Source organism: Streptopelia decaocto, assembly GCF_964273445.1.
Source record: "Streptopelia decaocto genome assembly, chromosome: 10".
Taxonomy (NCBI): Eukaryota; Metazoa; Chordata; class Aves; order Columbiformes; family Columbidae; genus Streptopelia; species Streptopelia decaocto.
Genome location: NC_138665.1, coordinates 14772674 through 14790702, shown reverse-complemented (window position 1 = coordinate 14790702; position 18029 = coordinate 14772674). Strand labels below are relative to the sequence as shown.

Genomic DNA, 18029 nt, shown 5'->3' with positions numbered 1-18029 from the left:
CGGAATAAAAGAACCAAGAAGCTGTAACGGAACTTAAAGCCATGTTTCCAGTTAAAAACCCAATACAATTTACAACAACAACATGCAATTTACAATAACAAAAATGAGAACATTCCTCTCTAGGAAACTGCAGATACTCAAGGCAGCTGAGGTATGAACATTACAGCACTAGATGAGGATATACTTTGACAAACAAGAAACCACCAACAGGAGACAAATAAAACTCTGCAGTGAGGCTCTGGAACCCCGTGTTCCATCAGCACGGAACCCATTAGCGCCTTTCCCTCAGGAATCTGCAAAATCCAAACCGACTGCTGAAGGGAATGCACTTAAAATGAACGGATCTTGATGTATTTTTAGCAGGAAGCCCCTTGCAGTGGTTTCAGTGCCACACAGCCCCAATTAAACTGGCTTGAAAGACACCACAGTACGCTGCTTCTGTGCCACAAAAACCAACACGTGATATGTATATTGTGGTTTTGATTTTTCTCCACATAAGGGGAAAAACTAATAATGAGAACCAAAGATTTACACCTTCAGCAAAAAATGCTCCAGCTCGGGCAGCTCCTCCTACCCAAGCTGACATGCAGCAAACGCTAAACATTTACACACAATTATTAATCACAGAAAGAAATCTTGAATAACAAGCATTTACAAGGCTCTTGCAAAGAAAGTAAAAGAAGAAACTAAACTATCAGAAGAATTTTAAATTTGATCAATGCCAGATTTGTCTGAGGAATCTTCACAGGAACGGGGAAGTCTCACCCGTTCCTCGAGACACGCTGGGGATCCAGCATGTCAGGGCCATGTTTGGTTTTGGTTTGAACGCACTCAACTCCTCCCTGCTCTGAAATTTCAGCTTCCCAGCCAGCTACTAGAAGTCAAACGAGGTTATTCTCCTTCAGTTGTTTACTTTTCCCCGCTCCTCTCTCATGCTTCTACCACAAAGCCCCAAGAGGGGAAGCAATCTCTCCCTTCCAGTGTGTACATGTACGCGGGGTTTTTCAGCAGAAGGGGAGGTGTCTGCTTGGAGCCCCCGCGACAGGGGAAAAGCATCTCCTGAGCAGGACCTCGGCTGCCCCCCCGCTGGGCCCCAGTTTATCACACAGGGATGCTCACAAATAAATACAAGTGGGAAGACTCTCTTGCTGCAGGTAAACCAACCAGTACACCCTTCGGAAACAGACACAACCAGTCATCCAAGGTACACCCTTCAGAAACAGAGACAACCAGTCATCCGAGGTACACCCTTCAGAAACAGACACCAAATAAAAAAATGCAGGGTGACAATTTTTGCATCCAGTTACTGGGAAGGCCTCTGGCAAGCCAAGTGCTTTGGATTGGTAAGGTTTTAATTATGGTACTGTAGCTGCAAATATTCAGTTACATTTACAAATATTTTAACTTGGTGCTTCCAGGAGAAGAGGGATCAACTTAAACTCCATCTGCCAGTTGGTGATGAGAAACATTGCTTAAAACAGGATACGAAGAGCTCACACATTTTAATTATGACTCCTGACGCTCTCTATTTTCAGTAAATGAGTTACGACTCCAACATATGCAAGAACACAACAGCATAAAGTGAACATTCCTGAAGCGACTACTACTAAGAAATGCACAAGCTGTTCCCGAGCTGGAGGCTGATGGGGCTCCAGAGGTCACACCTGCCCGGAGTCACCTCAGCACAGCAGGGATGGACTCGCAGTGCAGCACTAATGTTAGAACCAACATAAACACTTAGAAACGGAATTGTCCTAGTCCCACCAATACCAGACTTTGGAGATCCGTTTTGTTTGTACAAGCTGGTGACCATTTACACTCAAGTTTTCTGAAGAAAGGTGAAAAGAACAAATTTGGGATTAATCTCAGGAGGACCGTGGGCCACCGCTGAGGGCTCGCTGGCAGCACAGCAGAGAGCCCAGCGAGTGACGCTGGCTGATGCACCAGCTTGTTTTTCCTGGCATTTGTTCCTCTCTTCTAGCGTGAAGTGTCTATTCCTGTGCTCAGTGCAGGAACCACTGAAGCACTCATTCCAAAAATACAGTCCCCCTGAGCGCTGGCACGGTTATCCATGTTCCCTCAGAAACTATGTCATTCTGGAGAAGGTGGAAGGAAGAAAAACACCTATCAGCTATCAAGGAAGCCACCTTGGCCCAAACCCGATTTAACTGCCAACAAACCCTGCGGGATAGTTTTCAACCAGAGCAATCAAGCGCTGATCACAAGCACGACTTCGGAAGGGTGCCCGGCCAGAGGAGTGGCAGAAGCCCAGAGAAACAGCTGTATGCTTCCAAAGAGCTGCAGAATCTAAAAAACAGTTTACATATAATAATATATTTATATACTTTTAAATATCTATATATATGACAGTAATACTTCCAATATGACCTGAGACAAGAAAGCTGCCCATTTCGTCTTGGAGGAAGATAAAGGCACAGACACTTGTGATATAACCTCTGACCAGTTAAGGAACGTCACACGCAATCGTCCTGTAACCACAACGCTTTATCAAGCAAAGCTTCGGTATTCATTGCTCATGAGTAAATGGTGAATTAGTAAAACAGCCGTAGTACTAACAGCACAAGTTACTACGTGAGCACAGGGTTGATTACACAACATTGCGTAACACCATAATTCCCCGAATCCAGATACATATTTTGCAGGATGATTTTGTTCCAAAATTTAATCTTTCATTTCAGTGGAAAAAACCTACACAAGTCTCCTGACTCCGGGGTGCAGCTTCTTGATGACACGAACAGACAACAAACTGAGATGCCTTCTTCCACAAGGTTAAAGTAATTTCCATTTTGCAAAAGCAGGAAAGGAACGACTGCAGATACAGAACTATTTCTCTCTCCTCCAACAGCATTAATTGCACTATCAGGACAAGACCCCCACTCTGCTCCCAAGAGGCACGAGCCTCAGTACTGTCCACCCACCAGCTGTACCTTCTGTCTTCCAAACTATTTCACCAGGACTTCCTCTACGTATAAACCAGGGACACGTGTAGCTGTTAAAGTACTTTGAAAATGTTTGGTTTTATTCTTCGGTTTTCCTAGAGTTGTCACAGAACTTTACGATAGCATTGCGCGAGGAAAACACAAAAGTCTGCTGCAGATTTTAAGGCCAACTTAAATGTAAACTAGACTGGCTTGCAATAGATATTCTGATTTAAAAATAAAAACATTTAATCACAGATGAAAACAAGCATATGGTTACCTCTCTTACAAAGTGCAGAATCAGCAAAACAGTTATTTTTCCATTTATTGGCACTTCTTTGAAAGACAGCATAAATATTCAACAGAAAAGATACAAGTTGACCCACACACAACTATTAAACCCCTCTACTGATGCATCTTTAAAAAAAAAAGACTGGAAGAGACACCAGGAGGTTCATTCTTAAGAAACAAGCAAGATTTAAGAAAACTAAGTCTTGCCCTCACCACAAAAGAGTGAATGCACAGCAACTCTTTGGCACATACCTGAAACTGCAGAATGAAACTATGCCATGGTAGACAGAGAGCAAACAGACATTAAACATGAGCTTGTCCATCTGCGGCAGGAACGAAGGGCAGTCTGAAGTCTTTGTGAGTTTTGTTTGCTTGTTTTGGTTGGTTGTTTTCAAAAAAGGAACTGCAATCAGGAAGGTGACTATTACAATAATTTAAGAGGAATTAAATCCAAGGTAAACCATGTCATATCTTTCTTGAACTGAGCAAAACTATTAAATAGATTCTATTTTCTTTTTACAGTAAGGACATATGGAAACGGGTCGTTGGCCCTCAGGTCGCCAGGTCGCACTCCAAATCATCCATTTCTACTTTTGATGGGTGCTGTCATTTAGAGCTTCATCCAAGTGGTTCTTTCACAGCACAGTTCAGAGTGGGCTTTTCTCCTACTTGAGGAAGTCTCTATACTTTTCTCACTTTATTACACTTTACAAAGACTTAGTGTTTGAAATAAAAACATTAACGTCTCTGAAGAGAAGGCTTGAAACCACATAGTACAGACGCATACACACGTACAAATGGGGACCCAGCTGGGGAAGTTCAACCACGTAACAGGAGCCAACGACCAAAACGAGGTTGCCACTGGAAAATCTGGAACAGCTGCTATGGTGGGGTTTGTAGATTTTTCCTATTTGGGGAATTTCAAGGTTGAGATCAGCGTGCCTCAACCCTCTGCCTTCGCAAATATAGTACAAGAATCCCGAAACATCTCAGATTACCAAATTCCAGGCTTCCAATAGCATCTCCAGTTTTCAACAACAGAAATAACTTGATGCCATTGTTTGAGGAAGTGATGCCATGAGATTAGACACAGATTAAGCGTCTGATCGCCTCAGCCTGTAAAAATGCATTCAAGATTCCTTGCTGTATTTATCCAACAAAAGTCATATATGAGGACAAATACTGTCTGTTAAAGGAATGCATTTCTGAATTCCTAAATACGAAAATCTGATGATTTAATGTTTTATTCCAAACATTATTACTATTTTTCCTATTAAAACACCTTTAATAGAGCATCTACCACTCTAATATGTCACCTAAATGGGGAAGGAAAAAAACCAACACAACACTACAAAACCCCAGAAGAATGTTCCACACCTAATTTGGATTTGGTCAGAACAGCAGTCATGATCATAAATAAAATCCAACATATAAATTCAAGCTGACAATTCACCAATTTGTTCTTTTGACATCTATTAGAACACAGAATTAACGGCCAATCATAATAGATAACAGAACACAAGAATCAATCCCCCTCCCCCATATTCCCGCTTTCATATGAAGAATCAAAAATATAAATATCTAATACCCAGGGAATAAAGCCAAATTAGTAAGCTGCTTCATTGGTTTCAGACTGAAGACAAACGTGAAAATTATCTGTTACTTCATAAGCATCACTTGATACTAGTGAAGACGCTGCCTGTTGGCCGATGGAAAGCCAAGTCTTCCACAAGCGGAATGTGCACACGGCATTTGTAACGTACGGCCAACAAGACGACATCCATTGTAAATCAACAGCTTGCTTACTCATGTTAGCATCAAATATGTTTGCAATTCAAATGCTTATTGTATTTTAGTAAATGTCATACAAATCACTAGAAACGCTAATTCCTCCTCAAGGAACTATTCTGGAAGTTTTCTAGAAATAATGACATTTCTGGAAGTTCCTATGAGGAACAGAATCAGTTACACACAACAGAAAGTCTTATTGATTAACCAGCCTGTTTCTTGGTGTCCATTCACAGACTTCTCTTCAATTAATAGGTAACTTAGCCGTAAGATCTACTGGTAAAAAAGATCTGGAGTCAGGGAGCGAGACGGGAGAGTCTGTGTTGGTGCCGACTTCAGCTGGTGAGTCACAGGAAGAGCCTGCGCTGCTTCTGTTGTCATCGAGAGCGTGTGACGAGAGACTGAAAACAATAACATCAAGATATAAGAAGTGAGGGACTCTTTCTGGCATGTTTCTAGTACTAGCTGTCAATCATTACAATGCCATTTGGAAAACAAATGTACAACGTTGAAGGAACAGTAAGCCCTATGATTTGAAATAAATCTGTAACTACTTCCAAACAAACAGATCACATTCTGGCAATTCCCTCCTTCTCCCCACCAGAAATGAGGAGCGTCAGGCAGAGAAATTCATTGCAAGACTTGACCCCAACATCTACAAGGTCCCAGGCTAAAAATATCCAGAGGTCTCTTCTGTCAGGAGAGCTGATGGTAAACTGTTCATATTTCAGTTTTACCATTCACTCTGTATTTCACAGGACACAACACTGTAACTATAGGTGATCTGTCATCAGTGATAGCAAAGTGTTTTTAAAAATCACCATCTCCCAAATCAAGGTGCAGCAACTGAACCTGCACTGCTACACCTACTATGAAAAGGGTGTCCAAAAAAGGAGTGTTTTTACAGTACCTTTAAAACATGTTTTATTATTGCCACTCAAATGGGCTCAGCACTTGTGCACAGCTGTGTGCATTAGCTGAGAGGCAAAAAGGACAAACATATCCTGTCTTGATAGCTGTGTGGGCACACCCTGAGTACTATTAACCTCTTGACTAAAATACTAAATCAAAATCCCTTGCTATTTCAAGTCGTAATGATATTTTACATAGTACTTTTTATCTCCTTCCAGCAGGGAGGGTCAGACAGACAAATTTTCCTGTGTGACTAAGGGCAAGGGCAAAACAAGAAGGAAAAAACCTCCAATCCACCCACAAGCACCAGCAGGTACATTTGACTGCAACTTGAAAGTAGAGTAAAAATTGCCAGCCATGAGGTATCTTTTCCTAAACATGCTCAATGCCCATGTATGTGAAGCATGTTAACAGTCAGTTCTAGAAGCTGTAAAACTGTAGTGAATATTACTGCCTGTTTACTGTGATAATTTCAGTCCTTCAAAATTACAGGATGTCTGTATTAATAATCTTTAAAAAGCAGCTTCAAAGCACAACCATTACTAGATGAAAAAACACTTGTAGCGGTTCTGGCAAAACCAACACAATGAACAGCACAGCATTTACCATCCCCCAAGGTCCGCCTGATGTGACGCTTCAGGGGTGAGCATGTTGGTGGATCCTTGGAATAATCTTTTTGGATGATCTTCCATCTCTGTTACACCTTTGGTAAGAGATAAGGAGTGACAGACAATTACTACTCATTTAAACTAAAACCTACTTTAAATTAAAACCTACTTCTACAGAGCAAACAGAATAGAGGTTCAAACATGTTGCAACAGATTATTTTAGACATAAGCCAGAAGTTTGATGCTGAAATTTTATAGACTATTTCTCAGAAACATTTTAGTCTAAGCTTCAAGAAAGTTTAGTGAGTTACGAACTGAGGTTTAGACATCGGATATTTATTCTTCGGTAGCAAAGAATAATCGTTTTGTTTCAGTTGATTCAGCTCCACCAGAGCAGAGAAGCTGAGAATAAGGAGAGTTTGTTTCCCTCTTGCAATCAATAAAAACAAGGTCTAGGATTATCACTGAACTCACATATTGACTTTGATTTCCAAATACACTGGAAGAAGAGAGGATAGATATATGCTTAAACAGGCTATGACAGAACTCACATAAAAGTATTTCAAAAGCTGTCTCAGAGCCAGAAGTGTTCTATTACAAAAGTGAAGCAGGAAGATATAAACACAAATGCAATAAAATAACTAGAGGTTAAACTTGAAGAAAAATGTAGGAAGATAGATTTCCCAATAAAGCTGTAAGGTGCTTACCAGGTCTCTGCACATCACTTTTTGGTTTTGAAAAGCAATTTTAAAATCTACAGTACCTATGTGCTTCATTTAGCCAGGGCTTTCAACATTTTGTGTTTGTCAAATATACCAATAGTTGTATTTTTTTTTGTTTTGTTAAGCAGGTTACATGTATTTGCTATCAGATCTATATGACCACAGCAATGGAGAGGCATTAGAACAGAAAAACTGTGTGTTTTATGGAACAGTAAAAACAAATTTATCAATTTCTGTTTTACAAACAGTTCAATTTCTTTGGTTACCTGTAATACCCTCTATTTCTAGTCACTCTTTGAAGTAACAGCCAATTGAACAGAATTATGAAGAAAGCTATATGAATTATTATAAAATAAACAAGTTGGCATATTAGCCAAATCCAAATACTGTACCTTTTCTTTTTATTGATCCGAGAACACTTGGTCGAATGCAGTTAATTGGACTCTGGCTTCTCCTGCTAAAAGAAGGCATACGCTATACTGATATCACCATTAATAAAGGAAGCCTTAAATGTAAAAAAAAAAAAATCACAATATATTCAGATAACATACAAAGTGGAAAACACTAAGAAAATAGGCATTAAAACAGCTTATCCAAAATAAGTCCTTCCTCCCACCCTTAGGATTCAATTCAATTAGTTTAGATCTCATTAAGAGCAATACAGAGATTACACTGAGAAGACAGATGCCACAGGGCAGCCCACCCCCCTGATGTTTCAACATGAGGGTTTTAACAAATATTTTAGAGCATTGTAAAAGCCAAAGTTTACATGCATATATAAAGTTATATTTGTGATCAGAAGTCAATTATGCATATAACAAATTCTGGTATTTCCAAGCCTACCGTGAACAAGCTTTGCCAATTTTCTGTTATTGATCTGATCTGGTACTCACCTTGAAAATCGCCTTGTTGGACTTGGGCTAGGACTTGGAGGTAACCCACTGCTGCTCACCAAACTTTGCAAAGATGGTGAGAAACATTGCTGAGAGCAAAACAGTTTGCATTATTTACCTATAAATACTGTAGCACATCCATATGTTAACAAAAACTTTCTCACAGGTAAATAAGACACCCACTACCAATTTATGCCACCGGTCAACGCGGTTGGGTATACTGAGATACCGCTTTTTCTTACTGAGGAAAAAATAATTGGACAGATTCCATTTTCATGCAGAATACATGAAAGTTGACAAGGATTTATTTCACCATAGTCTGGTTAAACAGACTATGGTTTATAAAATAAGAATGTATGCCCCTTCCTCTCATTCTAAGAGCAAGGCAGATAAAGAATAAGGTTTATTAACCACAGATTAACAGCTGACCACCCCACAGAAATGCACGTCCACAAGATGTGCAACTGCCAGCTGGTATTTTCTGGTTTGGGGTTTTCGGTTTCTTTTGTTTACCCTCTAGTTTCTTGTTTGCAGTTAAGGTAGAAAGGAGCAGGTGGCTTAATCTTTTGCTATTAATTCAGCTGAATTTATTTTGCACTGCTCAAGATAAAACCATTATTGCCACATTTTTCTCACCTTCCCTATTCCTCGGGTAGGTGAAGGAGCTGGAGAAACAGGGACAAAGTCTACTTGCTTTGGTGATGATGATTTTTCAAAATCATTGTCGCTCTGTAAATTGTACATAGAATTAATCTTATGAGCAAGTACCATAACATGAAAAGGACTGATTGGTCTAGAATTGAATAAGATTCAAAAGTTATCCTCCATGACATTCATAATTTTTAGGTAGTCATTTGTGAGTTTAAGCTTAACAATAACAAAAAAAAGCTTTAAATATTACTTGGTAAGTATCAGAACATAGAAGAAAATTTTAACACGCAGACATCCATGCAATTTTCTTTCGACGTACCAGCCCGAGGAACCCACATGTATCCTCCAACAATTGATAATTCTATGCCTTGTTAGGGTGAAAAACTGCTGATCAAAAGCAGTGATACACTAACACCGTAACTGCAGGTCAAACTATAAAAGAGAATGTTGACATGAGAGAGTCTCTAGTATCCTGATACTGACAACAGAAACACAAATTAAAGCATGAATTCATTACCAGGCTCAAGCTCTCCTCCCATGAGTGGCTCATCTGCATTGCTACTTGCACTTCTCTATAAAGAAGAAAAGAAATGTATTGTCCCAGACCCACGGAAGACTGCATTAAGTACTCTAGCTTGCCTTAATGCCTACCTTTCATGTACTGTTTCTCTGTTCATCAAATTCATTCCTTCTTCCTAAAATATTAGCAGATGAAAAATTAAGACCAAAAAAAAGCTTTGCTACAACAAATCAGAAGAGCTCTAGTTTCATTTTACTTTGGTGTACAAGAAAATGTAATTGAACTTGGTTAAGCAACAATAACCCTAAGCTCTCACACTACACGAAAAGGAGTGCGGGGGAGAGGACAGGAAAGAGATGTAGCAAGAGACACCATCACATAAGAAGTGCTTATGGGAGTTGGTTGCCTCTCAAGCAACTTTTTAAATTTTCATTACTATCCAAGATGTAGTTACAAAACTGAACAATGATAAGATGAACCAAAAATTCTGCATATGCTAGACTATGCAGTCTAGTATATCAGAAAATACACATACTTGAAACTAGTACAGATAATCCTTCAAATGCATGACTGGATCCTTACCTTGTTCTATGTACTAGTAACTAAGTAGACTGTCAGCATTTCCTTTGCAATGCAGTAGACTTTAATTCATGTAATACAGCAGAGCCACAGTAGTTCATTCCCTTGCTCTCACATTTACATATGAACTCTAAGCTTTTTAATGTTGATAAAAACAGCTCTACAGCTGACCTGCCTGCTTCAATCTCTTTAAGCCAGTAAATTATTTACATAATGAAAGCAATCAGTTTTGTTTTGTATTTTTCAGGATTACTATGTATGCACCTTAAATATCTGAGGTGGAAAGCAGAAGTGCCTTCTATCACTTCAGACATCATACCCTCACAATGCTGGCCACAGCATCAAATTGTCTTAATTTTTCATCCATTGAAAACTAGCAAGCTAAAAAAAAGGCATCTTCAAACCAATTTTATAAACATTCTACTGTCAAAAAGTCAACATATAAAATGGAGGAGTCATGGGTGTCAGAGCTTGTTGATTTTAAAACCTGAGTCTTTACACTGTGGTCTGTTGTCTGCTGTGGTGCTACTTGAGCCAGCTCAGATATTTGTCACACGCCCCCTCCCTTCCCAAGTGTTTGCTCTCCTGCCCTTCCCCCTGCACTCATGCTGCGACAGCACAAGTCCAGTGATCTGGATAAGAAAATTATACAGATGAAAAATAACCCAGCCAGAAGAGTCCAAGCTATTTTTTAGCCAGAGTGTTTCCTTATCCAGTTCATTCGCTGGCTGCAAAAAAGTCTTGTGCCAACACAAGTTACTGAACACTTTGTTATTGGCCCTGAATATTTATGCTGGCGCTACTGCCAAAAACTTGGTTAAACTTTATCCTAAGGGTTTACATTAAGGGTTTCCTTTGTAAAATGTCCATTTTAAGATTGCTCTTTCCTCTCCAATCTTCTTCTCGCTAGGTCTTCTACTTTATGAAATGTAAAACTCTGTAGACAAGACACAGCCTTTCTTTTTGAAAACACCTTGAAGTGACCGACTGCAGCAGACTCCATACTACAGTTTCAAAGCAAAATCTCTAGCTATTTGAAGGACATTACATATTAACTGAAAACAAAACAAAACATAACAAACCAGAACAACCCCCTCTGAAGATATTTAAAATTAAAAATAAAATTAGAATCTGTGCTTACCTGTTTAATTTGATGAAGCCGGCTGCTTGGAATACGGATAGGAGATGATGGCACAAGCTGTAAAACCAAGTCACATACAACTGAGACACACTTAGAAACTACAGGAGAACGGAGAAAAAGGTGCAGGAATCTCAGTAACCACTCTGTGGCACTACCCCAAACTAAAAAACAAAGTAATTTAAAAACCCAAACCATTTCTAACATTCTCAGTATATAGAAACTACACTAATTACATGCAAGAACATGATCCTACGTACTTCCATGCTTTGCATGCTCACAGATGCTCATTGCTGTCAGTCTGGCAACTAGAACTCAGTGCCTTCTCTAGAGAATGAAGCTGCTTTTAACCAGCACACTGCCACCCTTAATATTTGTAGCTGCATAAATATTTTCATTTCAGTGACCCAGAAGGCTCTGCAATAGGTCCTTTAAAAATACAAAGCAAAACCAACACACTGTGCAAAGAGGTTTCTAGATTGTTGTCTGCCTGTAAACGAGTACTTTGACAGGTGGAAAAAGTCAGCTATTGGAGGGCTAACAGAGTTAAACACCTTCCTTATGGTTTCTCAAGAGCTTCAGCAATTTGGGTAAAATCAGAGAGGATTTCACTAAAAATGGTCTTCTGTTAATTTTGCCAGTTTTGCTTCTAGATCTCACTGGAATACCATGATCTAAAACTGCATACTCAAAACCAAGTAATTATATTTTGAGAAAATAATCACTTTTCATTTCCTTTCATATATTTCCCATCCCTCAAATGTTTGACACTCAGTTGACTTTTGTCATAACCCATTCACAGATCAAAAATTCGAAGCTTAAGCTTTGAACAGAGGTTTAACTTCTTCTCTGCAAGCTGACAACCCCTCCATAAAAATGAGATGTCTTTTTAACATGGATGTGTGTTCAGCAAGTAAGGTTTGTATTATTACTAAGTGTTAATGTACTTTATGCAGTATTGAGGCTTCCTCCTCTTCACAAAACACTACTAGAGCTCTTCATTGTGCTAAAGTGGGAGAACTAACATACATTCAATTAACTGTTTACTGCACCATCTTCTAATCAGTGTCATGGAAAACACAAAGATTTTGCTGTCTTACACAAAAGGTTATGGGAAGTTATCACAGATGATTCATTCTATCCAGAATCCTCCATCTCAAAAACAAAAAGTCAAAACATCATGCCCCTCTTCCCACAAAAGATACTAGCCTATCAGACTCACACAGAAGATATCTAACGTTTGTGCCAAAATTCAGTCATTATAATATATACTACTAAAGTCTAATGGCTATAATGCTACATCTTAAATCCAGTTTAGGTCAGCTTTACTATTACACTGGGCTCCCAAAACTCCTGTGCACCTAATAAAAATTCCTCCAAGCTGTACCAGCCAATGTGGACCCTGAATTGACCTTGATTCTCACACAAAGGATCTGGATAATAGGACATTCCTAATTATTTACTCTGTCACTCCACAGTAGGAATGCATTTGTTCCACTCATTATATTCTAATTTTAAGACTGTGATCCACACACTTTAAGGTTTGACATTATCAGGACATACACAAAACTAGTGGCTCACAATGTGAAATAAAATAATGAAGAGACAGTTAAGTGTTCCTCTGTAGGATCGAATGCACTAACTCAAACCCCTAACTCTGAGGATCCTCTAACAAGTCATGATCATTGATTTGTCAATGTTTAAAACTCTCTTCCTCCCTGTTCGTAGTCCTTTGATTTAATTCTCATGAAAAGAAACCTTGGTCACTTTTAAAGGATATTTGCTAAAGCAGACTGAATGCATTTGTTAAAATTATGCTATTCAAGTCCTCAATGTTTTAAGAAAGCACAAAGCTTAAATTAAAAAAACCTTTAAAATTATTAGACTACCACATAGAAGACATCTTCCCCTTTCTCCCTTCTCCAGTATATTAGACAGGCTTTTTCACTGAAGGTAAAATCAAGACCCATCTATCAGTGGCATCTAGTGAGTAAATGTTTTGGTGTTTTTTTTGTTTTGTGTGTGTGTGTGGTTGTGGTTCTTGTTTTCTTTTGTTGTTTAAGCAAAGTAACTAACACCTTCTGGAAGAAAATAAACAGCAGATACTGAGCCTAACTTAACCTTCCTTGCCAATTATATGTAGTGTGAGAAAACTGCATGTTAATACCCATCCAGAATGGCACAGCTGCCCCTGTAGTAGTAATTGTAGTAATTGTTACAAAAGAGTTCAAGTCCGAGACTTGGAGAAGCTACTCAAAAAAAGAAAATATTTCAAAATTCAGCTGAGCAACTGGGACAACCACAGTAGCCCTAAGATGCAGCTAGATAGGGTGTGACCTTCAGGTATCCAAGCATTTTAGCAACTCACATTGTTCCCATGACAGTGAACAGAACACATCTTCGTTAGAAAAAATAACAACCCCACACACCCCAACCAGGTTAGCAATCATGCTGTCGATGCGATACTGTGCAGGTGTTTAAATCTGCCAAAATCATACCCTTCTACCACAATCTGTATGGTACTGAAACATAAGCTATGCAATATTTTATTCAGGTTTAGTTTTTAAAAATGTTTACATTAAAAAAACCCAAACAGATTTAGGGGAGTTGCAATGACAGAAGCCTGACAAAAGCTGGAATCACAAATGAATGTCTCTAGGAGACATTCTAGAATCATTCATCCTGTAAGCCTCAAGACTCGTTCTATCAGACAGTTATATCTTCTTGTGTCAGTTGTTGGTTACAACAGTCTGTTCTGTCATTACTATATAAAAGATAATTTAAGATCAGAACATCGCTGCATTTTTTTAGCATGCTGGTTACTAAACAACAGATCTATGCAATTAGTTTTCCTTGTGAACTACCTTTCTTTCTCTAAGAACATGTGCTTGCATTTTATAAACAAAGTTATGATCACGATGAAATATAAGCACTCTCCAAGGCCAAATGATCTATAAATAACATCTCACTATAGCTATAGTATATTAATGCCACAGTCTAGAGCCTTATTTCTGAAAACATGCTGTATCAGTTTCACAGACTACAGTCTCATTTTCTCCTTTAATCCTTTTTGCACACATCTGCTTTGGACCTGATGCAGTTGGTCTAATAGTTTTCTTACCAGACTATGACGATTCATAACTGTGGTACTGTTCCTGCGGGTTCGCAAAATGTTAGCCTGGAACACCTGTGAATTATCGCTGTGAAAAGAAACACTTGTCAAATGCAAGACCCATTCGTTCTTATCAAAAAGTACCTCTTAAAACAAGCTCAGTTTCAAATGCTATGACAGATATAACTTCAAAACAAAGCACTCGAGAGACGGGTATTAAGAACTCCTCTAGCGTGCTGGCAGAGGGTGGAAACCAAATTGCTCTTCCTCCCGTTCCAGCTACTTCAATTAATGATTTTAATTAATCACATCAAGTCTTCAGAATAATTGAAAAACTGTTAAGACTGAACATTTCTGTGGGAATTTATGATGTTTGGAATGGCTGCAGCTTGCATATTGCTTTGAATGCCATTCAACAAATTTATAAAATGGCATAAAACAAATAACTGAAACCAGCTTCAATGCCATAGATAAAACAGAATTTTAAAAAATAGAGTGTCTTGATAAATCTTATCATTACAAATATTTAATAAGTTCTGAACTTTTTTCCAGGAGAGGTTACATTAAACAAACAGTAAAACGAGTTTTTTAAATCCCTGTGACTTTTGACCACAGTCACACTTCTAACCAGGAAGCAGCGCATCCATTTAAATAATGCAGGATTGGTTATTTGATAGAAAAATAGCTCCTTTATCAAGGCAACTTTACTTCTTTTGATTCCTAAAGCAAGTTTCACTGGTCATCATTAGTGCTATCAACAGCCACTGATCAGCATTTAATGAATGCGACTGCAGCAATTAAATTTTATAGTTATTAGAATACAAATTTTGATCCATAATCCCCATACCTAAAAATCACTGAGGAACTGCAAAGGCAAACAGATCCAAATACAAGATGGCGATTAGATCCAAAATAAGACAAGTCACTGGGTTTTATCTTTTTTGCTTCAGCTGCTAACTTGGGACGAACGCAAAAGCACTACACAAATATAATCTTAAAACTAATCTGACCTATAGTATTACCTTGTTCTAAAGACTGATAATCATAATGCACTTTAAAGACACATCACTGTCAGTATCCTCCAATTTTAATATGCAGCAGTTCGACACGAAAGTTTTAGATACCTTTTATCTAGCTGTAAATAAAAAAAAAAAAAACAAAGCTTATACTGTGAAATAAAAGCCAATAGCAATTGGCATAAGTGCTGTGCTTTTTGCCAAGAATGCATTGATTCTCTTTCTCTAAAACATCGAGTACAACTGACCAGACACCTTTTAAAATTTCAAAGAAGTTTCACTCAGTTTACACCCACAAGAGAACAAACAGTTGCCATTTGACAAGAGGTAGAACAGGAGAAATTTAAGGGATCCATGATATGATGTTTAGAGATGAGATTTACTGGCTGAAGCCAACAGCTCCAACTACTTTTTAAGTGCACTGGTTGGCATGTGAACACAACACAAACAGCACATGCTGAAATCCAGGGTCTGAATCAAGAAAACAGGCTGAAATGATTCTGCAACACATTACCATAGGCTGAGTCCAATATTCAGTGCTAACTAGAAGAGAGGGAAAGTAAACAAACAACAACAACAAAAAACCCAACACTACAATATCCTTACCTTTAATCTCACTTGCAAAAACACCAGAGCGGTCAGATCTCAGACTTACCTTTCACAGAATATTCTTACAGCTTCCATTAAAAATCCATCTTATTTGGCATGAAAACAACAGCCAAAAGTTCTGACAGAGGTAACTTCCATGATCTAAAATATTGTACTTAAAAACGTTCTCTGGCTCTATAGTCACTCATTCACCAAGCTCCTTACTAAACCTATTAATGAAGAAGTCAAAACAGGAGGCAGAGTAGAAAAAGAAAGCTGTTCATGAGCAAGAGCTTTGTTTCAGTTTATCCAACAAAGCCATTCTGGGAAAAACTGAAGCTTCTTGCCAAGAGCTGCAATCTTGCAAAAACAGTTTTCTGTTGGAAAATTCCTAACAGGCAAACCACTGCAATCACCTCAAATTAGTTCAATGGCATTTCAGTTTAATTTGTATAAACACCTATCTTATAGCGGCTGCACAGTTTCAAGGTAAGAGCTCAGGCTTTCCCTTCTACCTTCCCAGGCCCTAAAATAAATATTTTGTTTACAGCATGGTTACAGGATGCCATTCCCCGCCCCCCAGCAGTCAAGGATCTCAGTTTGTAAGAAACAGCTTACAAAAGGCTGGCATTATAAAAACACCCTGTCTCACTCACATAATTAGTTTACCTGCTCAGAAATATCCCTAAGAACAAGTGCCATTCACAACACTTCTATACTGCACAGAAATGTAAACTGATAGTGGTTTCATTACGATTATGTAAAAGAATCACAATTATGTTTACTTAACATTAAATCATGACTGAATAGGCAAGAATTTGTATTGCTTCTGAGCTGTAATGTACTGTTAACCACGTGGGTACAAAAGATTTATGAGATCTGTATGTCACTCGATGTCTAGTTCCTTATAGAAACACCAAGTTTAAGAGAAAGAAAAAAGTATTTACAATGTAGTACACTACCTTTTATAAAGTTTATTGTCAATATATGCTCTCCCAAACTGCAGATATACCACTAGTAGCAAACACCGCCTACCACGGGCTGATGACAATATCCAAGCAAAATAGTCTACACAACTCCTTGTGTTTCTCTCAGTGTTACATACGAACGAAATTAGTGTCATCGGGAAAAACTCCAGTACAACTGACATACTGTTTTACACTAGATGTAAAACTTATGTGTCTTTCAAGGTCCCATGAAATGATCATGTCCACCGAATTCACCCGACTGTTCTGAAAGCATTTACTGTTCAATCACACACAGTGCGGTGATTTTTTTTGGCCAAACTTGAACCGTTACAAAGATCACTAGTTTCTCTCTGATAAAACTGTGCACTGACCTACATGGTTACAAAGCGGTTTAAGAGTTACAGCACCTCTGCCTCGGCTTTCTCACAATCCTCCGCACCTAGAGGGACATCTTGCCGGAATCCCTCCCCGCTCGGGACACCGCTCAGGAACTCGCGTTTCCCCTCACGCCCGAGGCGCCCCATACCACCCCCGAACCATCCTCATCGCTCTGCGCGGCTGGGCGGGCGCTGAGGGGAGACAAAACCGCGGAGCAACCCCTGGGACTACAGCCAGGGTGGCGGCGGCCCCGCGCCCGGCACAGCAGCTGCCGAACGGCCCGGCCCGACCCGACCCGGGGCGGCCCCGCTGCCGCCGGGGCTCCGGGCGCCGCCGCTGGCGCCGCGGGCCGGGCCGCGCTCACCTGAGCCCGTGGATGAGGGGGGCGCTGTTCGATCTCCTCAGGCCGCCCCCGTCGCTCGGGGCCGCGGCGCTCCCCGGCGGCAGCTCCAGGTCCAGCTCCATTTTCTCCTGAGCCATCGCGGCGGCGGCTCCGGCTCCTCCCGCTCCGCCGCGACGCCCATTCACTGCCGGCGGCCGCAGCGGCTCCTCATGCCGCCGCTCCCCCCGGCCAGGCGCGGCGCGGCCGCCCCTACAGGCCCCGCGGGCGGCGCCGCAGGCAGAGGCCGGGGGCGCGCCGGGCCCGGCGAGGGGGGCGGCCCCAGCAGCGCTCCATGCCGGGGGCAGCCCGGGGGGCGGCCCGTTCCCCCAGCCGCTCTCGCTGACGGACGAGCTTCCCGCTCCCGCTGCCCGCGCCGGTGCTGCCTCCGCCGGGGAACGATCGCCGCGGGCCGGACACCCCCCGCGCCCGCCGCCGCACAGCGCGCATGCGCCACGGGGAGCCCCGCACGGCGGTCCCGAGCGGCTGGGCCCGCGGCGGCGGAGCGCATGCGCAGAGCGGCCCCGGGCGGCCGGGGGCCCTGTTC

At 40.5% G+C, this 18029-nt stretch overlaps 1 protein-coding gene across 1 annotated transcript; it reads right to left on the bottom strand.

Annotated features, from left to right (window-relative positions):
• Positions 1–3019: 3019 nt before the first annotated feature.
• On the bottom strand, positions 3020–18008 carry LOC309444284 (P2R1A-PPP2R2A-interacting phosphatase regulator 1-like). Its single transcript, XM_082061963.1, is given in 11 exon segments — positions 3020–5419; positions 6537–6633; positions 7653–7717; positions 8154–8242; positions 8790–8882; positions 9322–9376; positions 9456–9499; positions 11045–11101; positions 14163–14241; positions 17468–17661; positions 17664–18008. Coding segments are annotated over 11 exon segments (1260 nt in total). The 5' UTR covers positions 17994–18008; the 3' UTR covers positions 3020–5262.
• Positions 18009–18029: the final 21 nt, after the last annotated feature.